The 24,985-nt window shown below is 36.8% G+C and overlaps 1 protein-coding gene across 2 annotated transcripts in view; it reads right to left on the bottom strand.

The window, feature by feature from the left end:
• Window positions 1–335: 335 nt before the first annotated feature.
• ccdc62 (coiled-coil domain containing 62) overlaps window positions 336–24,985 on the bottom strand; it is a 51,476-nt gene continuing 26,826 nt past the window's right edge. Inside the window, exons 6-15 of one of the 2 annotated variants that reach the window (XM_020512885.2) lie at window positions 23,557–23,723; window positions 23,358–23,459; window positions 22,004–22,175; window positions 19,268–19,369; window positions 18,860–18,948; window positions 12,741–12,841; window positions 10,492–11,427; window positions 9,501–9,684; window positions 8,652–8,792; window positions 336–3,419 (exon numbers count right to left, since the gene is read on the bottom strand). In XM_020512885.2, coding sequence (XP_020368474.2) covers window positions 3,402–3,419; window positions 8,652–8,792; window positions 9,501–9,684; window positions 10,492–11,427; window positions 12,741–12,841; window positions 18,860–18,948; window positions 19,268–19,369; window positions 22,004–22,175; window positions 23,358–23,459; window positions 23,557–23,723 — 2,012 coding nt within the window. In that variant the 3' untranslated portion in view covers window positions 336–3,401. Of the gene's footprint in view, window positions 3,420–8,651; window positions 8,793–9,500; window positions 9,685–10,146; window positions 11,428–12,740; window positions 12,842–18,859; window positions 18,949–19,267; window positions 19,370–22,003; window positions 22,176–23,357; window positions 23,460–23,556; window positions 23,724–24,985 lie in introns of those variants that run through there. The other variant, XR_007264638.1, reaches the window with a different exon arrangement.

The following is a 24,985-nucleotide window of genomic DNA, read 5'->3' as shown; positions in this document are numbered from 1 at the left end:
AAGTGTTATAGGCAGTTAATTCTACAAACCTCATAACAGTAAAATTATGTCAGAGCATGGAAACAATGATGTCAAGATTTATGCATTCACTCAAATCTAGCTTCTTGACAGCTTCTAATTAAAGTAAACCTTGATTTCAGCATATACTTTACAACATTAAAATAGTATACAATGACATTAGGAATTTTGTTCAGCATTTTTCCTAATTCCATTACAAAAAAAATTGAAAGCAGCATTTCTTAATGAGCAAATGCATCACACAGACTCATTTACACCACCATCTTAGTATGGATCTAATATCATTAATTTATATGAACAAACAAAATGACACCTTTTAGGAACTTAAATAAACTTTATTACTAAAAAAATTGTAAGTACAAAATTGCTATTCATTTCAATAGAGATAGTAGGATGGTTTGAAACAAGCCACTTTCATATACATAAATTTAAGAAACCTTTAAGTCAATGAATTCACCTGGTTAAACTAGTGCTTGTATATGACAGTTGGAACATATGCTGTGAGTTTTATAATAAAATTATAAATAAATCTTAATTTATTTGACTTGTATTTACATGTTCAGTAATGGCCAAGCCCCAATAAAATAGCATTAAAAAGATACAAAATTATAAAAACAAGTTTATTAAAGTTAGTATTAACCACTAATAATACTTTTTCTGTTGTTCCATGCATACAAATGTCTTCATAATAATTGAATGTATCCCCACCATTACCCTCTCACTTCCAGCTGTTGCAATTGGCAGTGTCAATCTCAAAGGAGGCACAATTGGTGGAGGGGTGGAGTGTGGGGGGTTTTGTTTGAGGTGCAGTTGATCTCCTTGCCCCTCTCATATGGTGAATTACACCACTATCTCAAGACAATCAATGGCACTTGACTTTACAATGGAGGCAGAGGCCAAGTGTTAGTTGAGGCTGGAAATTCAAAATGAAATATTCCACCACCTGGGTGACTAGTTCCTTAAAAAATGTCAACTTACTGCATTTACTCATGACACTAATGTTTCAGAATGAAATGGTCCATCATATGATTGCAGGAGCTAAGAAATCTTTACAGTTTGAAAAACATAGTTCTGTACATTTAAGAAGACCCACATTAATCAACAAAAGCAAATAGAAACTATTTACTTATGTATTCATGAAACTAATGGTGCGCTTCAATTATTTATGGGACCACAGCACTATCTTTGCATTAAAATTAAATACAAATAGTTTTACAATTTATACAATGAATGTGACAGTCAGTGTTTCAATATTTACACGTAAATGAAATAACAAGTGTACATATTTTCGAAACATCTTTAAAAGGCCATTAACATTTCAATTGGTACTGAGATAAATGGACCAGGAACAAACCCAACGAATCCCTAATACATGCTAATTTTCTAACCTAACTAGAACAGCAGCAGGTCAATCACTACAATGTATCTCAATGCTAGAGTGAGGCATCTAGCTAGAAAGTCACTCCTGATACCCAGAGTCCACATGTAATATGGATATATGAATATCAAGTGGAGAAGGAACCAGGCTTGCTTAACATGCTGCTGCCTGTCTGGCCGACACAATATTCTTTTGACCCAACATTTTTTTGACTACAGAGTCTAGAATGAGAATGTGGATGCTCAGTTGTTGTATATATTCAAGACTGAAATGAATTTTGAACATTAAAAGAACCAAGGGATAAGGTGGGACAGTGGACTTCGTGTAGACAATTAGCCATGATCTTACTGAATGGCAGAGCAGGCCTCTAGCAGCTTGATAGCTTAATTTCAATCCTATATTTGCATGTAAAACCATGCCACAATTCACAACTTTAATTTGAGAGATGTGGGCATACCTGGCACTTATTGTCCATCTCTAAGTGCCCTTGAGCATGCCACTTTGAGGAGACTTAGAAACAAAAAGTAGAGGGTTAGTAATTATACCACCTTGTAAACCTTACCCATGGATCATACACATTTTCAATTTAATGTTAATGGCAAGCATCCATAGAAATTTTGTATTCAAGTATGTTGATAATGTCTTCTTTTTTGGTGTTTATTTCATTAGCCTATATGATCAACAGCTCAAATGTTCTGTCTTTCTGAATCAGTCTTTCCTCAACAGCCTTTCAATAATTTATCAGAAAAGGATTCATTTTGCAATGTTTATGTTTCAGTAATAAAATCCAGGGGCTTACAGTGATCATGCTTTAAAAAAAGAAAACCTTAAAAAGTAAAGCAAAGCTGTTCAGGGAACAATGCTGCTGATATCTAGAATCACAAAATCCCTACAGTATGGAAGCAGGCCATTTGGCCCATCTAATCCACACCAACCCTTCAAAGAGCCAACCCACCTAGACCCACCCCATCCCTGTAACCCTACATATCCAATGGTTAATCCACCTCACCTGCACATCCCTGGCCACTATGGGCAATTTAGCATGGCCAATCTACCCAACTTGCACATCTGCGGACTGTGGAAGGAAACTGGAGCACCCAAAGAATTCCGCGCAGACATGGGGAGAATGTGCAAACTCCACACAGACAGTCACCGGAGGCTGGAATTGAACCCGGGTTCCCTGGCGCTGAGAGGCAGCAGTGCTAACTACTGAGCCCCTGTGCTGCCCCTTTAGTAATAAGATTCACATTCTCACTAGCTTTATAGATTAGTGGTAGCATTCAAAATAAATACAAATGTAGGAGATAAGGAACAGTACTTTATCAAATGAATTACCAACAATGCAGACTCATGCAGTAGAAAAACAAAAGAACAGGAGAATCCTTCTGCACGTTAATGGTTCACTGGAGTTTCTCTTTTCTTCCAAAGATATCACATATGCTTTGTAACTATGGTTAAAACCAAAAACTTTGAAAAGGTGGGCCAGTTTAATCAACTGATTTGATGAATACATGAAGATTGATTTCCTCCTAGTGGATTTCAACTGCTCAATTTATCAGATTATGTAAACAAGATAAAAAATGCATTTACTACACTGTAAACAGGAAACTTCACAAAAATGTTATGATCTTGCTCAAAATCACCTTGAACAAGATTATTTTCTGTGTTTAATTTCAACACAGATACTCCTGGTAGTCTGATGAAGACTGGGATATTCACAAAAAAACAAAATATTTACAGTTTGAAATACCATAACTGTAGTTATAACTACACACAATAACAATTGTTCCAAGTATTTATTTGCAATTTTCATATCTGCATCCTAAAACACATCAGAATCTGGTCCATTGGTAAATATTAAGTGTAATTGTCATGGATACTGGCAGTTTAAGGTTCCTTTCATTGTAGTCTGAGGATCTTGTTACAGTATTCACTCCACTTTGCAATTTTCTGTCATTTTACCTTGTCACACAGGTGTATAATGTACTGAATTGATTTTCTCATTTTAGAGCGAACAACTATCCTGCGAAAACATGATTATATCATAATTATTCAGTCAGAAAAGATTTAAGTATAGATCATAGAATGTCCAAATTTATAATTCACTGAACAAAGCAACCAGATTTAAAAAATGCCAAAGTTCTTAATCAAGACATGCTATTTTTCTGTAATTAATCTTGACTGTAACCCCTGTTATCTCTTCTTTTAAAAATAAATGTAACGAAATAATATTAAAGTCATCACAGTGTGTCCTCGCTTTCCCCACTCAACTAAGTTTCCCATACAACAACTGTGCTGAGGGTGTGTGCAATGTACAAATATGCAAGTTAGGAGCACCAGTAAGCCATGTGGCCCCTTGAACCTTCTCCGCCATTCAATAAGGCCATGGTTGATCTGATTGTAACCTCAAATCCACATCACCACCTCCCTTGGCTGTCTACCTATGCCTTTAAACTATTCTAAGGCTCTACTCCCACTGCCTTTTGAGGAAGAAAATTCCTTCATCTTTTTAGCTTCATCTCTTAAATGGGCAATCCTTTATTTTTGAAACAGTGACACATAGTTTCAGATTCTCCACATCCACTCTTGTCCACATCATCGGAATCTTATTTGTTTCAATCAAGTCATCTTTTACTTTTCTAAACTTCAGCAGTTACAAGCCAACCTTGTCCAACCTTTCCTTACAAGACAATGCACTCATTCCTGGTATTAGCCTAGTTAATCTTCCAACTGCTTCCAATACATTTCCAGTCTACCTTAAATAAGGAGACTCTCAGCAATGCCCTATATAACTGAGGCATTACCTCCCTACTTTGGTATTCAATTCCCCTTGCAATGATAACCTTCTAATTACCTGCTCACATGCAGATTCCTCTGGAGTGAAATGTGGATTTCATTCCATGATGGACTTTATTCTTTACAAGCCTCACATACAGAACTTGTTAAATGCTTTTCTCAGAATTAAACTCTAAGCCAATAGATTGTTCCTCTGCCAACGTAACTAACTTAATGAAGTCTAACATATTTGTGAATTGCAACAAGTGACTTCTAAGTATTTTGAATTAACTTGTTGTGTCACATTTCTGGCATTGGTGGAGCTTGAAACCAGATCTGCTGGTTCAGGAGTAGCAACACTACCACTGTAGCACAAGATACAAACTGACAAGTGACTACTAAAGTCTGATACTGATTACTGCTTTGGAATTTGTGCTTAATAAGTTGACAATGGTAAATTGATCCAAATTAGCTGCTATGCTAGCATGAAAAGACCACTGTCATTTTCCAATTAACAAAAACATACTAATAGCTGCTGACCATATATTATGCCAAATCTGCAACAAATATTTTAAATGGAATGCTGATGTTTTCCTTAAAAATAATTATGAATTGTAATAATGACACTTATTGAATGATTGAACTTCCAATACAAGACATATCAAAACTTATCTGCAACGTTCTAGTGTGTGAAAGCTCGAAAATGAGTGTAGCAGGAAATGTAATTGCTTTGCACCTTTACAATACCAAGAAACAGCAGGATCTGATAAATAAGATGTTGTTCCTTAATAAAAACTGATAGAACTGTGGATGTTGTAAATCAGAAACAAAAACAGAAATTACTGTAAAAGCTCAGCAGGTGTGGCAGCATCTGTGGAGAGAAATCCAAGTTAACATTTCGGGTTGAATGACCCTTCCTCAGAACCCAGAGTACCGATCAGAGGAAGGGTCACTTGACCCAAAATGTTAACTCTGATTTCTCTCAAAGATATTGCCAGAACTGCTGAGATTTTCCAGCAATTTCTGTTTTTGTTGTGTTGTTCCTTGCTTTCCATTTTGGGAATCACATAATGGGAAAATAATGGCAGTGAAAGGGTCTTTAAAAGAACAGCATCTTGAGACTGATACTATTGTAAAACAATTAAATTCATGATCTGGATTATTCAGATGGTAGGGGTGCCTACACTGCCATCTGCTGAGTCAACTAGGGACAGCATCACTACTGATACTAGCTGTCTCACAACCACTTAACATTCAAAGGAGAGCAAATTGGTTGGAGGCATGATTTCTGCCCGTCGCTTAGAAGAAAGCTCCAACTCAGAGGACCAATAGAAAATCAATCAGTCTGGCTGGCAGCTCTGCAGTACCAGCAGTAGCACAGGCCTTAGTAGGCACTACTGGGAGTACAATAAGTCACCAGAGTCTAAGTCCTGGCGTTGAGGAACAGGTAAGAGTTGAAGTCTTAGAGCAAAGAGGGAGAGGTAAGACCAACAAATTAATGTTCACAGGATGAAAGAAATCCACCCTTCACATTATGAGAGGAAATAAATAGCTCTGGTTGATAAATTGTTGCCATGCTGTAAATTACAATTAAAAATCCTACTGAGTAATTTGTGGGTTAGCACCAGAACAATAGGAGCTCAGTTTATCATAAAATCTATTTGACTCAACAAGATTCCACAAGAAAGGAAATCTGCCACCCACCTGGCCATAATATAACTGGTTGACTCTAAATGCTTTGTGCAAGCTATTCAGTTGCCAATGCAACTAGGATTGGACAATAAATGTTGCTGTCTATTTCTCTCCAGCAATTTGCGATAGTTACAACCCCGAAAAAAAAACCTGAAGCTCAAATGGAATTTGAGCATTGAACAGCTGCCTAAAGTTAGTTACTATTCTTCACAACATATGACCTCAATTCTTTTCTTCTAGTGGAAGATGGGAAATGAATATCCATTGATTTTGCTGTAAATTTAAAACTTTTTTCTCTTTGTGCTCCCAGTGAAAAATAATGGAGGTTTAGAACTTGTAGTACCATTTAAATTGCTTTGTTTGATTACAAGTCTCCCAGTTGTGCTTTAAGTGGTTTCTTGTTCAATGATTACAAAACAGCTTACTATTCCTACAAATCCTCATCTAGCTAAAGCATTACATCAATACATTTTAAATCGTAGAAACCATTTATTATTGTATACCACCTCGGTTTAGAAAAACAGATTTGCACATTGAATGAAAATAGACAAAGAAGCAAAAATGCAAAAGTATTTTCATTTATCAAATGCAATCTTCCCAAGGTACAATAAAAAAGTAAGACGAATAGCAGCTTACAAAGAGTTACTCAACAGGTTTTGCATAGTGAGTGACAAGACAAAATATAAGAAGAAAATTAGGTCAATGTGGTTCTAGGTTGCTATTTCCTACCTTCAAACAACACAGTCTATTGTATTATAATTACAATTATATTGTAAAGGTAAAGTGACCATGCTCACAGAGGACAATAGGGTAAGCACTCTCAATAGAGAGGTTACTGATGGTGACTTTAACCTGACCACACCTCAGGTGAGGGGCAAAATTGAGAAAGTGGGACCTTCATGGTGACCTCAGCTAGTATGGGAATTGGACCAGTTTCACTGGCATCACTCTAGTATGCAAACCAGCTATTCAGCCAACTGAGCTAACTGACCAAGTAAACAAAACAGTCACACTTAACATTGTGCAGGAGGGCCGCATTTTCAAAACTTTTCAGTCGCACCCATCAAGACAAATGACAAATTTCAAACAATTTACATTGCAGGAGAAAATGGTGCTAATTGGTGGGAAAGTGGATTTTCGCCATGGCAATGCCTCAGCTAATGGGAAACTACTGGTGGCCCCAGCACTCGAGTAACATGAAAGATGCAAAATTCCCTTAGTTTGAGGACAATGAATCTTTGTATCTGAATATATGTTGATGCTTGTAAATGTAAATGAACCATGTTACAGGCTCAACTGATTGTCTGAATTTGGTTGTTTGTGTAGCCACTGGCACACTCAGGATTGTTCATCTTTGCTGCACTAAAACAGAATCACATCTAACAGTTAATATTTTGATTTTGGGTTTTGCAAGTCAGCACTCTGTATGTAATGAGCAACCAAAGGAACAGATTATTTAATTCAAATTAGCCAACCACTGGGGTGACAGAAGTTACAAGTTTCTGTTTTCAGTAATATTCAAACAGTTATTTGATTGTTCATATTTGAGTAGTTTGGGTATTTACTCCATCACTGTTCACATTCTCTATTTACCATTTCACCCTTAGCATAAACTCCTGGAAATCACCATATTTTCCTCAATCAAGGACTCTGAGTTTTCTAATCTGTGAATACCTCCAAAAAGAGAGAGTTGGGGGAAATATATATGTCAGTCAATTCTAGGATCTAAGCCATAAAACACAGGAAGGATGTAAGAAAAGTGGGATCTTGCTTTCCGTGAATGTGCAGCTTTGAGCAATTCTTAAGAATGGTGAAAAACCTAGTTATAGTTGGCAGAAGAATGGTGATGGCATCTCTGTTATATTACAAAGTGGTCCCTGAAAGGTTGGTGCAAGTCATAAATGGCTTCAGAGGTTCTCTTCATGTCAGGATTGGCACAATAGCTGAATTCACAAAGCTGAACTGCTTTGTCAATGTACACACAAGCACTGCAGCTTTGCTCAAGTTTTAAAATGAAAATAAATGCAAGTAATCTAGAGTTCAATATTTTGCATTCCTTCAAATAGGCACAGTCAGGAAATATAAAAATACTTCTAAAAGTTAAATTGAGATATTTCATATTTGTGTACATTATTATGGCAGAGATGTAGCTGAAGGTCTTCCAACATATCAAATGACTGAAGGCGCAAATATTTACCTCCAGATTCTATTTCTTTTCCAAGTTGATGATGAAACAACAGGGTAAGTTCAAATCTTTATCAACAGCCACTTTCTCCATTGTCTGACACATTGCTAGTCTAGGAAAAGGTGCATTGCAAATTTGCAATCTTTCTGGGATGGTTTTGATCTCTGACCAGGGAAACAGAAGTGGTGAGAACTTGACAGCCTGATACAAGGTAATTCCTCGCCATCCAAGCACACTGTGACATCTGACTGATCTTGCAATTCCACAGGAGGAAATGCACTCAAGATCCAATTTATAGCTAAAATCAGATCCAAGAAAGGGGATGGATTGCAATATGTTTTACAAATACATATAAACACATATCATATGTTAACTTTTACATTGCAAATCTCAAACTGTGATATAAATTTAGAGGATAGACTGACGAGAAATCAAACAGTGGGATGCTTTTATGATTTCTGCAGGTTATGTTCTAATGGCTGTGACAGCATGTTATTTTTGATTGAGAAGTATGGCTTATGTGGCTTATACCAGGTAGGCTTCTCCACATATTATTTTCCTCACCTTCTAAATACAGAAATTATTTTGTGCAACCTCACTTACCCTTGCGTTATTATTGCTGCTAGCACAGGATGATAAGCCAAGAGGAAGTTGAGTGCTGCGCTCCAGGCTAGCAACCATCTGTCGGGATTCAGCCAGCAGACGTTGCAGTTTAGTTGTTGGTGAACAGCCATCTCGGTAAGTCTGGAGAATTTGGATGAACCATATTAACTTGCATTAACACAAAGGCTCATTATTTAGTAGTTCTTGTTTCCAAGAAATACTATGTACAATGAATAAATATTAACTAGTGACAACTGATACTGCTCACTGTAACAAAAATATGCCCATTTGAGCTTGTTAACTCGGCAAGTTGCAACAGTTATGCTTCTGAAATTCAAGAATTCCAAAACACCTAGGACGTCCCTCACCCCACCTTCTCATTTAACAAAGTTAGATAAGTAGCACTTCCAGAAGCCATTTTTCAGAGGTATTCTATTAGCATCTAATATGTGTAATTCCAAGTCAAACACAACAGGGTGCAGAGCCTTTATATAAATAGGCTACACGTGAAATGTTACATTATCTGTTCTCTCCACGGTTTCTGCCTGACCTGGGTAAGCATTTCCAGCATTTTTGATTTCATATATTTAACAATTTGCTTTGCTTACTAAATGATTCTTGTTAATTGCATTCATTGTTGTTTATTAAAAAATTAGGATGTATTAGTTTGCAGATACTTTCCATCAAGACTTTTTAAGTTTGCTATTGGCTTGTCTAATTAATTATGTGGTGTACTTTAAAAATGATCTACATTAATAAGTCTTTATGAAAGGATACCAATCTGGCAAAAGTCCTTACCAATAGTTTGATTTTCTACTGATAAATACTTAACAGGTTGTAAAAACTTACATTATTAGAAGACCCCCTTTCATTGTCCTCATTAGTGTTCAGCCTCACCGGCGAAACAGAGTCATTCACAGATAGGTCACCATGCATGCTGCTCTTTCCCCTTGACCTTTCTCTGACTGGTGAAGAATTCACAGAACGTGGTGGTGAATCCAGACTAAATGTGTTCAATTCCAGTCTTTCCTCACTGTTAATGGTTTAGAAGAATAAAATGAAAAGCTGATATCTTTAAATTTATCTTTCAAAATTACCAAATTTTATCCACTTCCCACACTCCAAATCATAAAATTCATTGACATGAAAAGGAATGCAAGGTGAAAACGGATAGAAAAGTCCATAAAAACCAAATTATTCTTGGTCAGGTCCTTTGGCTAATTTCTAAAGGTGCACTGGCTTCAAATGTTTCTATATCTTCAACTTTCCCTTATTATGTGCAAATAATAGTGACAAATCATGAAGTACAACCCTACTAAAGATAAGCAGTAGCACTTGAATACCTAATACTCATTCTTGACTTATGATTTAAGGCTGCAATAATAGGCATTTGAGACATAGAGACTTTCAAACTAAACTTTTCCTCACCCGATACCTCCCAAATGTACTTAGCAAAAGAAATTATATATTTCAAATATAGAACTTAAACTCTCACCCTTCAAATTTGGAGGCAAGACTGATATTGCTGATCTTAGTTTGACACCTTTATAAAGTAAAACTGAGACTTCAAATCATTCCTACAAATCAACATTTTCCAATCCAATTGTCCAGTGAATGAAGCAGTGCAAATACAGGTACCTCCCATTAGTGTAGGACACATATTGCACCAAACCCATACAGGTATACAACATTAAGTCTGGAAATTTCTCCTTCTGGTGTAGTTCAGAACGATAGAGGTTTTTCCAAAATTATAAATTAAATTCATCCCACATTGCTGTGGTATCAATGGCTGCCCCTTTAATCCTTGTAACCTTTTTTAAAAAAAAAGACATAATCAGACCTCTTTTTTCCCATACTAGTAGGACTGTCTAACCCATGTGAGGATCCTGAACCATCATTTAGGTACAGCCACCACAAATCCTTTACATCAACGGCCGGCTGATAAATTTTCATCCAATCTTGTTCTGAGTTTGATGGCTCCTGGTTGGTTTCATTCCTTGTATGAGGCCGAATCATTTCATCATTAGTTTTACGTTCATTCGGTTCATTACAATACTTGTCCTCCGTTTTATGATTCTCTGAAGTCTTTGTTCCTTCTTTGGTCGATACAATAGAAGTTGCACTTGTCTTTGAACAAAGTGTGTAATGATTATCTACTGAACTGGTAGTTAAATTGCCTTTGCAAGAACTGCTGCAGCGAGGACTATGATGATCAATGTTTGCATAATTTATATTATTATATTGCTCCATACACTCCGTGGGATTGACATCAGATGATCCTTCAAATCTCCACTTCTGCTTCTTTGACACTTGCTGTAAATTGTCATCTCTTGACTGAGGTGAAATGCAATCATTTGCTGTTGTATATTTGGAGCATTGTTTTGGTAGAACATATTTTGTAGGTTTTTTATTAGAATCATTAACATTAGTCTGTAGACTATAGCCCTTGAATGTCAGATTTCCATTGGCAGTCTGATCAAAATTAGTAGGAAAGAAAGTCTGAGCATTCACACATTCAGTTGAGGAATAATTTCTGGTAGTATTACCCACTTCTGAGAGCAACAAATGGCTTTGTTCTTTGGTATTATTTGGAATTAATTCACCGCTGAAACTTTGCATTGATTTAGTTGTTTCTTCTTTGTGTCGATTCATCACGCAATCTTTGCTTGCCTCCTTTTTCCATTTTCTAACCACATCATTTTTGCGTTCTTGTCCTTCTATTTCGTTCTGTCCATCCCTGCTGTGTGTCATTGAGTCCGAGAGAAGTCGACTCGAACTTAGAGAAGAAACAAAGAAGAAAAATGTTTAAATAGGATGAATGGCAAGAACTTGTGATTAAGTTTTCATAGCACCCTTGTTGAATTTTGCACAACTATTCAAAAGACCAATATAAAGATTGCTAAAATGAAGTGATGATGAAAGAATTAGTAAAACTAGTATAAAAATATTACAATAATTAGAATCACCCTCATTTGTGATTTTGCTGTTATGTTGGGACAAGATTTCAGTTGTAAATTCTGCATGACAATAATATAAGCTTTGGAACTGTTGTAAATGTTGAAACAGGATAACAGTACAATTCTGGCAATGTCTTGTCCCCAGATTTTCAATTTGTTCCTTTTAGTCCAATATGTAGAGTCTGGCACATGTAAACAGTAAATCAGTTCTCTACATTATAAAATAGTGTTCCAAATAAACATCATAAATAAGTATAAAACAGCATCTGTCACCATGTCCATTTTGCAATACATTTTATATAATCTAACATTAATAGTTTAAAGTACTGAAGCTAGTTACATCTTATTATTTTAATGATTGAATGAACAACTAACTTTGGAATCCCACAACCCATTAAAAAAAATTCGAATCGTTTCAATTTCCAATTGCTTCCGCCATTCTTTAATGCTGATCTATAGCTCAACTCCAACTTACACTTTTCTCCATATTTGTCTATCCTTAGCGAACGAAGATGTATTGATTTTGGTCTTAGAACATTTCTCAGGGTCAATCACAACCTTTTAGGGATAGAGTTCCAGATTTCTACCACCTTTTTCAAAGAGAACATGATTCCTAATTTTACTAATTAACCTAGTTCTAATTTTAAGGTATTTCCCCTTGTCCTGAATTCCCACATTAGATTAAATTAGTTTGTTCTATCATCTACCCATAATGCTGTATCATTTTAAATACCATGATTAGGTCACTTCCCATACTTTGAACATGGACCCCTCCATAAGAAATCTCCCGATTCCTACATAGCCAATCCATCCCCAGTTGTGACTCCCAGCAGATCAGTTATGATGGTATCAATCATTATTTAGGTGCAGATGTAAAGACCATTATAAACAGATTCTGGCATTTTTCTGCTCTCTAACTCACAAACAATTTCAAATTGCACTGTCCTAGTGCTTCCCACTAAATTATTTAAATATTGTTGAAATAATTCCTGTTTATGAAGTTACATTTGATGTAATTATGTGTCAATTTATTACATTATGCTTTAAAAAAATGGAAGGAGAGTGTGTGAAAGGAGAGGGTTTTTTTTCAAATAAACAGTATTAAGGGGTAAAATCAAAATTTTACACCTACCTAATTTCCAGAATTTTCTCCTCTTGCTTTTGGATCAACTCCTGAGAACTTTCAAGATTCAGATGCAGAAGCTGCAAGTCATGTTGTTGCTTTTCATTCACCTGATCACCAGATGTAGAAGTAGTACATGACAAATATAAAGGATTAGATAGAGACAAGTACATTAATTCTGAAGCAAACATCTGTGGAGGCTGATAAGATAATACATGTAGATTGAAGTAAGAAAATAATAATGGTTATTAATAGTTTATGTGGAATTATGGGTTTCAAAATGAAATTACACTTTCTATATATTATGCCTATGACACATAGATGCAGAACCACATTTTAATGAAGAATTGCAGAACTGTTTTAAATACTGCAATTAATCTGCTGAGAGATAAATAACTGCAGAATCTCTAAATACTCCACAAAAAGTGCATATTTTACCCCCATAGAGACATACTTTTTACCACATCTAAGAAAGCCAAAAGATTGGGGATCTTACTTTGTATACATAGGCACTACCAGATATTAAACAGCTGAAGCTGCAAACAAAAAACTGGTATGCTTCTTGTAACTTGCTCAGATAGTTCAGCCTACCTGTTAAATGCACTGGCTTGCTTGGTTTCTCCGGAGCAGAGTTGGAAGAATCCCTCCAGGTTAAACTAGCGAGCTCGCCTGGTTGATCAATCCTTTAACAGTGCTAATGAATACTGCAGAACCACCTGCTTACCCAGTTCTAAAGAACTTGTAATTTCAGAAGTACCAAAACACAAAAATATCTGGCTTATAGCTCTCCCTTCTTCCCAAAAGAATAGAGTCACGAGTGGGAGGCCAAACAACAAGTACAGGTTTAAGTTGTCAGGAGCAAGTATCTTCATGTTTTTGTCAGCAGCACAACACATTCTAAGACGTGTTTACTTTGCCACTATCCTCCTGATCCCAGCATCAGAACACACCAAACCCAAAACAGCTATTAATTGAGGCTTAGAGTTTCAACATTAGCTATTTAACTGTCTACCTCACAGTCATGGTACACCTGAGTGAAGTGACTGCTCTCACAACCAGACTTGGGATAATACCCACTCGCAGCAGTTACAAGATTCAGTCTCCTCTCACCTGCCTTCTGTGTACCAGATTCATTCATTATTAGAGGGAAAGCAAGAGAGAGTGAGCACAAGAGAATAAGCAATGAAAAGTAAAAAAAATTAAAGAGAACAAAATAGTAGACATTGTAGCCCAATTGTTTGGAAATTGTTGCATTCATCTTTGCGAAGCTAATGAGTAAATGGTAAAACAGACAAATATTCTTGATCAACTCTAAAACTAGCAACCCCATCCAATGTGATCCGCATGGGTACATAAATGCAGTGCTTTCATGGGAACGTTGCGACTGTTAGTAAAAAATCAAGGTCCATCTAGTTCGCCTCTACCATCCTGGTAGTGCCCTGAAACAATGATAATAGAGTTGTTGACTAATTATATTAAATTAATATAGATTAAATTGAAAATAGACCAGAAATAACGAGAATCCCCACCCAGTGGTGTAAAACATTAGAAATTCTAGGTCTAAAGTCACCACTATCTACCAAGAATTCTACACTTACCACACTATCTTTCAAGTTACTCATATATACTGTATTCTAAAATATTAGCTTCTGAAAGAAATTATCTGATTTGCATTGAAGTAATTCAATTCTGAGTGGCAAAACTGTCTTGTGTCCTGAAAATTATTGCCTTCCTACATCACTGGCAAAATTGAAAGGCTGCCAAGATGGAAAACAAAAAGTTAAAATGCTTCTAAAGCATTTGCTACCTATTGGGTTGAGTTTCACAGATCTCTTTTTATCGCCCTTTAAAATCCAATGCCATGCAAAGATCATATCATAAAATGTACTGTTATTTCTACCATATTAATTATCTGCCCAAAATGCTATGATGAGAATAATTCATAACAGCATTGTATGTCTTGCATACAGATCTGCATATTTATGTGGCTTTCAGCTGCAACCAATGCCTCCAAAAGATCAAGAACATGCACAGAAGAATTCCTCCATGTGAGAGTGCCTTGAAATTATAATCAGAAGAATGGTTCAATTACTTCATGGAGCATTTTTTGTTGCATAATGTGAGCTTACAAAGGGGAGGCAGCATCAGTAGGTCATGAGATCTGGAGGAGTCATGGAAATCTCTTGAGGAAAAAGGGTACAGACCCCAAACAAGCCTTTAATACCAATGAGATGTCATTATGGTGGAAGCAAATGCCAATACAAAAATACATCTCACAACAGTAAAGTGCTTCGAGCTTTTAGGGCTGTGACGGACCACTTGACCCTCAACGTGTGGCAACATATGGCAAAACTTGTGGTTCTGCCCCATTCGAACAACCCTCAAGCTTTAAGAGGGAAAACCAAGAACCTGTTGTCTTAAATTACAAATAGAAGAGCATGATTGACAGTGATTTTGGACCAGTTTCATAACTATATCATGAGGGAGGTTGAGAAATATCTGCAAGATAAAAGAATGGAGTTCAAGGTGATGCTGATTTTGGATAGTACTCCAGGCCTCCCAAAGAGTCTTGAATTTGAATTCCCTAATGACCATGCGGTGTTCCTTCCTCCCAAAACCACCACCTTCATTCTGTCTCTTGACCAAGGTGTGATCTCAATAATTAAGGCCTCTTATTATACAAAACGTACATTTGGACACATGCATCAGGTCATGGATACTGATTCACATACTAAAATGTTGGAAAGATCATAACATTGATGACTACACAGAAGTATCTCAGGGCACTTAACACTGTCCACATTCAACGCTTGCTGATGGAAGATATGACCAAAGGTTGTGAATGATTTCACAGGGTTTCTATTCGTATCAACAGAAATCTCCTGCAGTGTTAAATTGGCTGAAGAAGTTGGAAGAGAAAGATTTTCCAGTGTGGCAAATGAACAGATTGTGGAGTTACTTGAAAGAAAAGGAAAAGGCCAACAACAGAAGGTTTGGAAGAATCATTATGAAATTATCCTGAAGACGGGAAAAGTTGAAATCTCCATCTGGCTGCTCAAGTAGAAGGTGGATATTGCAAGAGTATCAAAAGTATTAATGGATTTATTGTTTAAATATGATCCATCTTTCAAGTGTAGCATTGAAGTAAAAAGGGATATAGAAAATGCTTTGATTCATGTTGAAATTTATAAGGATTTAAAGAAAAAGACATCCTACTGCGCCATAACAATGTTCTTTACGAAGGCCAAGCCAGCCACAGACCCAGCAGAAAAATCACAACCTCCAGCTCCAGCTGTTGTATCCTCTTTATCTTCACTCTCCCCATGCCTTTCTCAAGATTATTCTATTAAAGGTATGCATGTTTTTATGATAGTTATTTTTTTCATTATTTGCCAACTAATAGTGCACATTAATACTTTTAGAAAATTATAGAGTGTATTTATGTTATTTAAGGAGTGAATTGGAGACACAGAAGAAGGCTTTAGTGGTATCTACATTTTTAGTTATCCACAAGAAATCCAGGTCCTATTCCTCGCAACTAACAATTTGCATACAAGATTCTGAAATTAGGCAATGTGACTGGCTGTTTTCCTAATGCTTTAACTTTTCAGTTCTGGCACTTCAGAATCTACACAGCTTTTTTTATTTATTCATTCTTGGGATGTGCATGTCACTGTCTGCGAAATTTAATGCCCATCCCTTGTTGCCCTAGAGCTTACTACTGCAAATACTACCCTAAGTTTAAGGGTTGTTTTGGGCAAAAATAAAATGAAGTGTAGCCTTTTATGGTCCTATAGTTTTGCCTAAAGGAAATAACTTTGGTGTCCTTTCTTCAGGTCTTTTGGAAACGAATTCCATAGAAGGTGTGCCACATAACAGTATGTGCACACAAACAGTGTGTCCACAGCTTCAGTTTGAAGATTCTATACTTGTATTTACATGAATTACTATATACTACATCATAGCTCATGAAATTCTGAAAATACTTCACACACCAGCAAAACATGGTTCCACATGCTCCCTCCCTCCCTAACAGTATTGTGGGTGTACCTACATCCTAAGGACTGCAGCAATTCAAGGATACAGCTCACAATGTCCTTATCAAGAACAATTAGGAATGGGCAATAAATGCTGCCCACATTCCGTAAACAAGTAAAGCAAAAAAAAATGCACATGGACAATGATAAACCAACTAGTATGGAAATGTACCAGCTATCAACATGTACATGCAATAAAAATTTATATGCCCGTAGTTTGAATAACACAGTTTTCCCTTTCATAAAAATCTTAAAATATCCAATGTACAGTGGCATCAAGTAGTGACACTATTCTTCTGACTCTAAGACGTTCCTTATCTCAGTTACAGTATTTCCAGCAAGGTTTTGGGTGGATATGGGGAGTAAAGAGTAAAACTGAAGACAACTCTCACTCATCTGCTAGCTATCAAACCTGCGCAGTTGCAGGCAATGTGTGTCCAAAGAACAAAATTACAACGTTATTAAAATTGACTGGTATTACACATCAATGACATAGAAAAAACAAAATGATGTAGCTCAAAATACTATACATTATTGTCTATCCTAATGCAAATCAACTTTTCACAATGTAAACTATATTATGGACTATATTCACTGGAGTTAGGGCCATATTCACTGGAGGTTAGAAGAATGAGGGGCATCTCATACAAAATGCAAATAAACGCAGAAAGGATGTTCCTGATGACCAAGGAATCCAGAACCAGGAGTCATAGTCTAAGAATATGGGGTAGGCCATTTACAACTAAGAGTAGGAGAAATTTCTTTACGCAGAGAGTGAAGAGCCTGTGGCATTCTCTGCCACAGGAAGTGGTTGAGGCCAAAACAGTGAATGTTTTCAAAAACGAGATTGATGTAGTTCTTAGGGTACCATGTTGGATGATCAGCCATGATTATATTGAATGGCAGCACAGGCTCAAAGGGCCAAATAGAAACTAGGAGCAGGAGTGGGCTATGTTTTTAAAATAAGAAGTGCTATTGTGACTGGTGTAAGAGTCAGGATTTACACAATTTTAACTATATATATTAATTTATGTTAATTTATTATATATTAATTTATTCCCCATTGTTAATATTTTCCTGAAGTTCTTCACTCTTTGCAGAGGCACAATTACAGAAGCAATAGGTGCTCCTTACTGCCTTGCCCAATTGGCCATTATCCTACAGCAGGTATTGTCCACCTGAGGAAATGGAGCCTGGTTGCAGCATTTATGGACATGTAGGACATCTACAAATACACACATACTAATGTACTCTTTTGGTACGGTCTCTAGACAGCAATCAAGAACAGGAGATTTGGCTAATTTTGCCCTCCCTAATCTAATCAAATTGAGGCCAATTGTATTATCCAAAGTGACACACAGCTGAGATTACCTGACTTACTACTGAAAGCATCAATCCATTATTTAACAAAAGGAAGAAGGGAGGAACCAGGAAAATGCAGACCTGTCAGTTTAACATCAATCAAAATTATGCAGGGAGTTAGGAGGACATGTTGTGTTACCTTGGCTTGTAATCCCTTCATTTCAAAAGGTGATCTAATTGAGAAATGGTGGGGTGGAACACAATCCTAAAATTATAGAGATAGGCTATTTAGAAGTGAAATCGTAATGCAATGTTTCACACCAAGAACAGTGGAAATCTGTAATCTCCTCTTCAAAAGACTGTAGATATTGGGCTAAATGAAATTTTCCAGACAGATTTGTTAATTGTTATTAAGTAACAATATCAACAGACATGGGTTAAAGACGGGTGAACAGATTGGAGATACAAAACAGCCATGATTTAACTGAAGGTTGGAATGCCTTGAGGGGCTGAGTGGTCTACTCTTTTTTTACAATGTAATTTGGTATGGGGGTGATTCATTTTGGAAGCATCCTAATTTGCATGATTCAAACTTCACCTCAGTAAACATGCTGAGATATCAGTGACATAATGATTAATTTTATACATTATATTAGATTACTGAATATTCCAGAAACCATGAGAATCATTTATTTTTATGCTCAATATGACGGAATACAACTTTGTATTCTGATTGCTTCAAAACAACTTTATCCTTTGTTGGCATTAATGAATTTCAAAATGTCTGACCTGCCGAAGACCATGCAATTCAGTGTCTGCTCGCTCCTGTTTTGACCGTGCCAGTTCCAGTATCTGATCTTTCCTCTTCTCCCGTTCAACTGAAGTGGAATCACAAAACAGACATTGAATATTCATTTTAACCCAAATTTGCCATAGAAGTTTTTTTTTGGATTTTATATAATAACGGCTTGCAGTATTTTTGTAACTGGAGAGAAAAAATAATCAAAAATCAAAAATGCCAAACTGTCCATCTAATTACTTCAGAAGATATGTTCACGCATATGAACTTTTATGAAGTTCAAGAGTCTTCACAATCAAGCCTACCACAGCCGCAATCAGCCAAATTAGTAACAATCAGAGTTTGAGCTGAAATATATCACACATATCCCCAGTACTTCTTCAGAATTCTTCACTTACCTGCTAAATTGAGCTCATTTCCTAGGTATTGCCTTTCTTGTTTAAGACGAATAATTTCTTCTCTTTGTTCATTATTTTCCACAGTCTTTTCATCTAACTCATCTAAACAAAATTAAAAGGGAAAATCTCAGTTCGTGAGATTTATTCCCACTGCTGACACAACAGGAAAACATAATTTTTCTTCGTGTCCAAAGACAATTTTTTTTCCCACAGGTTCTAAGTAACAAAGAATCTTCCAGTGTGATGTAGTAACGTGATTCAACTTTGAAAACAATGCGATTCTCAATGTTGTGCAAGTTAAATACTTTTCTTACACTAAAGTATAAATACTTTTCAAACATTTTCAACTCAGAGATTGTCAGAATTGAATTTTGGGAATTTTTAAAAATAGACAATTTCCAATTTTTCCCATTTTGTCCGTCATCTCCCGACATTACCACCTCTATCTAAGTCATTATTCCTGATAGAGGATATATTAAGTTACATTTGGCTAGAGGGCCTCACAATTAAGTGCAAAATCGCTGTCAAACAAGCACATCAGATACAAGAATTCCACTTGATTGAAACCATCTGGAATTCTATGATCCAATGTTTAAAGGTATGTTTATCAAAGCAACTGAGGCAGCTGCTTGAAACAATACATTGGAACAGCACTGTCTCTAAAATCATATTTCAGCTGGTTGAACATTTAAATCCTAACAACCATCATAACAAAATTAACACCAAATATCCCAACTACACTTGTACGCTTATGTCACCATCCATGGCTCTGCGATACCATCTTGCTGCAAGGAATCATAATTCATACATTTCAGAATGAAGTTTAAAATTGTTAAACACAAGAGAAGCAGACATCTGATGAGAGAGGCTGGTAATGATTATTTTGTAAGTGTAGTTCAAATGGGCCTAGATGCTTATTCCACAGAAATTTAAAACTATAGTAAAGCAGTTCTGTTTTTTGCAACTTTAATTTGAAGCAATGAATTGGTGTGCAATATCAGTGAGCATCATAATTTTATAAACACCAAAAGAAGTACGGATGCTGGAAATCAGAAGCAAAACAAAAAAACAGCTTGAAGAGCTCAGCAGGTCTGGCAGCATCTGCAGAAAGAAATCACAGTTAACGTTTCGGGTTCAGCGACCCTTCTTCAGAACATAAAACCATTTCTGTTTTGGGTTTTGATCATAGTTTTATATTTCACCAAGTCCAGAGGATAATACTCCTTCCATTTCTAGCTTTTGCATCCCTATCATCACCAGGGCTTAAGCTGCTCTTTCTTTCCCCTCATTGGGGGTGGGTCAATTAGTCGGTTGGATGCAGAGTAACGCCAGAGTGGGTTCGACTCCCACACCGGCCGAGGTTACCATGAAGGACTCTTCTTCCCAAACTTCTCCGTCACCTGAGGCATGGTGATGCTCGGGTTAAACCACCACCAGTCGTCAGTCTCTGATGAGGGAGTCCACTAGCACTACAGCAAATTTACCTATACTTTCCACCCACATTGATCAGGTGTGCATGTGTTTGTTTCTCCCCACCTGGTGGACTAAACCCACTACAATTAACTATTCTGTTGATAATTGGTAGTTGACATCAAATCCCAGAGATTTAAGTTAACACATCAGTTTAGTGTTACAATATTAGAGATGCCACTCCAAGCGGTGAAAATGAAGAATTCCATCACATCTTTTCAAAGAAGGGACTTTTCCCCGGTTGTGTCCAGGCCAATACCTATTCCTGAATCAGCAGCTCTTTAAAACAAAGGCAGATGATCTCTTTCTAAAACTCTGCTGGGCATAATTGGGTTGCAGTGCTTCTTACTTTGCAACAGTCCTTGTATCTCAAAAGTATTTAATTAGCCTGAAAACTCTGGCACACCCTCAGCCCACGAAAAATTAATTGCTTAATTACCAGACAATTTTCACTTTTTCTTCCTTTCTAAATTTTTCTTTTCTCCCCAGTCTACAGGCATCTTTCCCTCTCTTTTTATGTGTCTCCCACCTCCCAATTCAAGTACCCCTTTTCTCACCAGTTCTTCTACCCACAACAAGCAAGTTCACGATGGATTCTCCAATAACTTTGCATGTCTCAGAGGAGGTTCATTCACCACCGTCAATATTGCTCTGACTTCTACAACATTCGTGAAATAAAGTTTGGTCATTTCAGGCAGACATCCGCATGCATGAACTGAAGTCATTGGCCGTGTCCATGGTTATCTAACAGTTTGGTTGAAGTCCTGCACGTCAGGCAGCATTAGAGGAGCAGGAAAGTCAATGTTTCAGATTTAAACCCTTCATCAATTCTTGCTTTCTCTTGGCTGAAGTCCTACACTGATCCTATCTTGTCTTGGGTCAGGCACAGCCAGCAGTTGCATAATCACTTTCCTTTGCTGGTTTCTTAATTACTTTTTGCTCCCCTTCTCTTTTTCTCTTTGTTCCTTTGTTTTCTCATTTCAACCTCCCTAAGTTTCACTTCCCACATACTCCTCTTCCACTTCTTTCTCTCTCTCCCTTCGTTAGTTTCCAAAGCAGTTATCCACACTGCCTCAGTATCTAATGAGCCATGTTGGTCAGTATGTGTGTGTGTGCGGATATTGAATCAGACTCAGGCGCTATCCAGAATCATGCTTGAAGAATGGCCATTTTCCAATGAACCAGTAAATGTAACAAGCAAATTGCGATTGTTCACAGTTTTTAAAAAAATATTCAATATTTCAAAAACAGTAACCCAGAGCTAACCTTTAAGCTTGCAGATTTCATGTCTTAGTTTCTTCGAATGTTGTTTGCAATCATGCACTTCTTTTCTGGTGTTGGTTTCATTTATCCTGGCTTCTCGTAGTGCACCCTCTAAGGTTTTAAACCTAGCTGTAAGATCCATGATGTGACTGGTGGCTTCAACCATATCTTTGTCCTAGACATAACGTAACAAACCCATAGTTATTGTGGTGTCAGACATCAAAACTAAAATTTGACATAGGCATATCTTCATACAGACTTCTCTATCCTCTAATATAGAGAGTGCAATTTCGATATAACAAATACGCCTGGGCTGGAGTCACAAACCACCAGTGAATGGATAGCAACGTCATGTATTTATACTGCTTTTACAAAGAAAATAGCCAAAATACTTGAACTATACTGAAAGAGAGACTATTACTGAATATATGACTGAATGTATGCCCCTTCTAGAAAGCATAAATAAGTATTTAAAACTAGGCTAACAAGTAATTTAAGACAAACAGTTGAGCTTGTAAAGTGTCTAATTTACACTTTCCAGGACTGATACACATTCACAGACAGGGAGCCACTCACTGTAAGCAAAAGGAATACACTGAAATAAACAAAACATTAATCACTGGAGAAACTCAGCAGGTCTGGCAGCATCTGTGGAGAGAAAGCAGAGTTAATGCTTGAGTCCAGTCACCTTTCTTCACAATTAGAAACATGTAAAGGTCGTGCTATGATACGGTGGTAATTATGCTGACGATGGTGTGAGGTGGGAAAGCAGTGACCAGATAGGTGAAGACAGAATCCAGACAGGGTCGAAGAAAAGGGGAAGGCAGACAAGGGGATTGTCAAGGAAGAAGAGAGGTTTTGCTGAAAGCAGCCCTTTCCATGACAGAGTTGTGAGGGTCAGGAATAGGCAAGGAAGGTGGTGTTCAAGCTCTGAAATTGTTAAACTCAACGTTGAGTCCTGAAGGCTACAAGGGTACCTAAGCGGAAGATGAAGTTCGGTTGATCAGCATTGACTTATCATCCTTTTCTTTCTGCAGTATAAATTGCTGCGAGTGTTTCAAATTTGGCATTCTAGTGCTTATCCTGTGTGCAAGACAAAGCATTTCAGCAGCATGTTTCTCAACATCATTCAAGTTCTGTTGCACCAATTGACCAAGGCACATGCTAAAACGGGATTGGATGCAAGACGTGGTGATTGTTGTATTCACTCGTTGTTTATGGTTAATTATCAAACAGGGTTTTATGTCAGACAGAGAAAGCACCAGTATTATAGTATAAATAGAAATGTTAGGATCAAAGAATATTTGCTAACAATTTACTAAGCATTTGCTCATGTTCTGGACCATAATTTTAATACCTTTAATTCCAACATTGTAGTGAGCTCCTGTTCACGTGCCTGTAACTGTCCCACCTGGGCAGAAAGCTCTAAATTGGAGGAATTGAGGGTTTTGTTCCTGTCCTGGTTGAAGTAAGCAGAACGCAACAATACAATTAAAAGGTCATTGATGAAACAGGAATGTTAATTTGATCTATAGTTTTATTACTGGCAGTCTTACCTCCAATTCTTCACAGTTATTAGTAGCTTCTGCTGCTTTTTCAGACATTTCCTTTAGCCGTTGCTGGGTACTGGTCAGTGTTTTTAGACAATCAGCTTGCTGAGATTCCAAAATCTTTTGTTGCGCGCCTAATGATCTAATGATCTCATTCCTGTTTCGTAGTTCATCTATTAAAACACAAAGTTGCCAACAATTTATGTATCACATATAGCAGGACTTAAAAAAAAACATTTATCCATTCTCCCTTGCACATTTCTAAACTGTAGAAAATGGTTCCTACTGAGCCAATAAAAATGTTGTTAATCCAGATGTGTATTGGAAAGAATAGTTTATAACAATTGCACTACACATCCTCAATCCAATTTCTCTTAAAAGCAGCAAACTCTGCTGGGTTGGTGATAAATGATATCACTGTACCTCCCCTGAGAAATGACCTAACAATCTGTGATTAATTAATCAGAATACATTATACACAAGAAAATTTTTTGGCAGGCATAAACTCAAAGTCTATGACCCCTGAAATGTTTAATTATGGGATTATTTCTCTTCTTTTCATGTTTGAAAGCACAAACTAACGCTGGACTACAAGGTCACATCATTAATTTTCTTTTGTACATTACTGATTTTTATTTGACACACTGCTGATCTAAAAATCTAGCACTGAACAAGCAGAAATTTCCTTCAAATAAATGTCAATAATGACTTCATCATTTCCACAAACTCTGTTTTCAAACCGCCAACACCATACCTCTCTCTTACACTGTGGCAGGACTAAACCATTCATAACTTATGGTCTGTGATTGACTCTGACATGAACTTCTATTGCATACCTACTCCATCACTAAGATTCCTTATTTCCACCTCATAACAGTGCCTGACTCCACCTCTCGGCTATTGAAATTGCTATACATCACCTGCCATCTTCCACACTTCCAAACTTAAACTCATCTAAACTTACAGTATCTGTATCCTCTCTTGCGCCAAGTACTTTCACGAATTGCCTCAATGCTCACTGAGCTATACTGGTTTCCAGTCCAGTATGTTATGAGCTTACAATTATTGTCTTTATTTTTAAATTCCTGTTTGAATTTGTCTCTCTTTTTGTAAGCTCCTCCAGACCCACAATGCTTGATATCTTCGCACTCCTCTATTTATGACCTCTTGCACTTGCTCAATTTTAATTGGTCCACCACTGGCAGCTATGCATTCAGCTTCCTGGACTCTAAACTCTGCAACTTCCTACTCATGTGTCCTCATGATCATCAGTGTCCATTTCTGTTTGAAACAGCTCAGTGATGCAGAATGTTTTACCTAAATTTAAAGCACTGTGTAATCAGAAGTTGTTGCTTTGCAATGGATCTGCTACTGTTAATGAAAAATGTGACTTAAAACATTTCTATTGGCAAAAAAATGATTCCAATAAAAGTAG

The sequence above is a fragment of the Rhincodon typus genome, chromosome 24 (assembly GCF_021869965.1).
Source record: "Rhincodon typus isolate 14 chromosome 24, sRhiTyp1.1, whole genome shotgun sequence".
Taxonomy (NCBI): domain Eukaryota; kingdom Metazoa; phylum Chordata; class Chondrichthyes; order Orectolobiformes; family Rhincodontidae; genus Rhincodon; species Rhincodon typus.
This window is presented reverse-complemented; position numbering and strand designations above follow the sequence as displayed.